General features: G+C 32.0%; 1 protein-coding gene across 1 annotated transcript; it reads left to right on the top strand.

The window, feature by feature from the left end:
- Window positions 1–1,427, top strand: LOC123882803 (probable purine permease 4). Its single transcript, XM_045931401.1, has one exon. The coding sequence runs from the start codon at window positions 38–40 to the stop codon at window positions 1,229–1,231; it is 1,194 nt and encodes a 397-aa protein (XP_045787357.1). The 5' UTR covers window positions 1–37; the 3' UTR covers window positions 1,232–1,427.
- Window positions 1,428–2,232: the final 805 nt, after the last annotated feature.

Genomic DNA, 2,232 nt, shown 5'->3' with positions numbered 1-2,232 from the left:
AACACTTCATCACTATCATCAATCTGAATCTGTCACCATGATGACAATTGTGAAGAATGATAGTGACATTGAATCCATTGAACAAGAAAGTGTAGAAGAAACTACTCATCTAGATCTATCAAATTCATCCATCAACAACAATAACAAAACAATGCATGCAGATCAAAAATCCACTACTAACAAAAGGTACATACCCCTTTTGGTAATTAACTACCTTTTGCTCTTTGTAGGGTCACTTTCTTCAAGTTTACTCTCTAAATACTATTTTATCCATAAAGGTTCAAGTAGATGGGTTTCAACTTGGGTTCAATCTTCTGGTTTTCCTCTCTTAATTTTCCCTATTTTTTCACCTTTTTATCTTTTTCAATCAACAAAAAGAAAACCCTTTTCAGATTTCAACTCAAAAATGTTAACTTTATCATTTTCAATTGGTGTTATGTTAGGAATCAATAATCTTTTCTTTTCATGGGGAAATTCTTATCTCCCTGTTTCAACCTCTGCTCTTTTGTTATCTTCAAACCTTGTTTTCAATCTTGTTCTTTCTGTCATCATTGTGAAGCAAAAAATCACCTTTTCAAATCTCAACTGTGTGATTCTTCTTACACTAAGTTCTATCCTATTAGCATTGGATTCTAATCATGAAAAACCAAATGGGCTAACGAAAAAACAATACTTTATTGGATATTTCTGCACAATTAGTGCAGGGTTGTTATTTGCTCTGTATTTACCAGTAATGGAGAAGGTTTATAAGGAAGTTTATTCTTATGAAATGGTTATGGAAATGCAGCTTATAATGGAGATTGCAGCGACGGTTTTAGCGTCGGTAGGGATGGCGTGGGACGGCGGGTTTAAAGAAATGAAGAGAGAAAGTGACAAAATTTTTGATAAGGGAAGTGAAGTTTATTGGGTGACTGTTATGGCTAATGTGGTGACGTGGCAATTTTGTTTCATGGGAACTGCAGGGATGGTTTTTTTGACATCTTCATTAACTGGTGGCATTTGTATGACAGCTTTGTTGTCTATGAATGTGTTGGGTGGTGTTTTTGTTTTTAGAGATGAATTTGGTGGTGTTAAGGTTGTTTCAACTGTTTTGTGTTTGTGGGGATTTTGTTCTTATGTTTATGGTATGTATGTTAAGATGTTGGAAGAGAAAAGTAGAATGAGGAACTTGAAGAATGAGTCTTCTACTGAGATGATTTATATGGGGAATCATGATGGTGTAATTGATTGAAGTTGAACAATTATATATATTTTGAAATTTGAATAATACAACTATATGAAGTTATCATCTTTCTAGTGTAATTTATTAGTTAGCTTGATTAGGACTCATGGTAAACTATCTTGGTTTTAAAATGCAGTCGCGGTTACGGCCATTGTGGTTGTTACGACGTACATTGCGACTGTTGCGTTGTAAATTATGATTTTAAATTTTGATAACTTATATAAAGTGGCATCATCGTGTCACTACAATATTTATCTATCATAGTAAAATATGTAAATACGGATTGTTAAAAGCAATATTTCTCATTAGATTTGAAGTAGATTGAGATTTGAGGTTCTACAATTATAATTTTTTTATGAGAAGATTTGAACGAAAAATAGTTAAAATCGGTGTTGCGGTTTTTGATGTAGTTACAATACGACAGTACACAAAATTAAAAATTACATTGTAATTGTGGTACAATGTTGTTGCATAGACTACTGCATCAATGATATTGCGGCTCTACTAGAAAGGTTTTTCTTCCTCCCCATCTTTCTTTTATCCGCTGAAATTTTGTTTTTGTTCCTAGAAATAAAGTTTGAAAAGTACATTTGGAACTAAAAAAGTTTGGAACAGGATTTTTTTTTCTTTTCATCTAGATCTTATGTTTTTGAATTTCTTTTAGTTCAGAATCTATACTTCGAACTTTATTCCCATGAACTAAAATAGAATTTGAGAGAATAAGAGAAAGATGAGGAGGAAGAGAAACCTTCCTGCACTAGTAGGCTTCAATTTAAAACCATGGTAACTACTAACTATGATTCTTAATTACATGTGAGAATTATTAATTCTCATTATTCAATGGATTAGTATAACGAACTGTAGTTGATCAATGGTTGAACCTTATACAATTGTACCAACATCCGTTTAGAGTTTAAGTTTGAAATTTCACAATTAGGTTATATGAATATTACATCAATCATCAAAGGCTAAATAGAGGTTTTGATATAATGAAATTAACTTGGCTGGTT

The sequence above is a fragment of the Trifolium pratense genome, linkage group LG5 (assembly GCF_020283565.1).
Source record: "Trifolium pratense cultivar HEN17-A07 linkage group LG5, ARS_RC_1.1, whole genome shotgun sequence".
Classification (NCBI taxonomy): Eukaryota; Viridiplantae; Streptophyta; class Magnoliopsida; order Fabales; family Fabaceae; genus Trifolium; species Trifolium pratense.
This window is presented reverse-complemented; position numbering and strand designations above follow the sequence as displayed.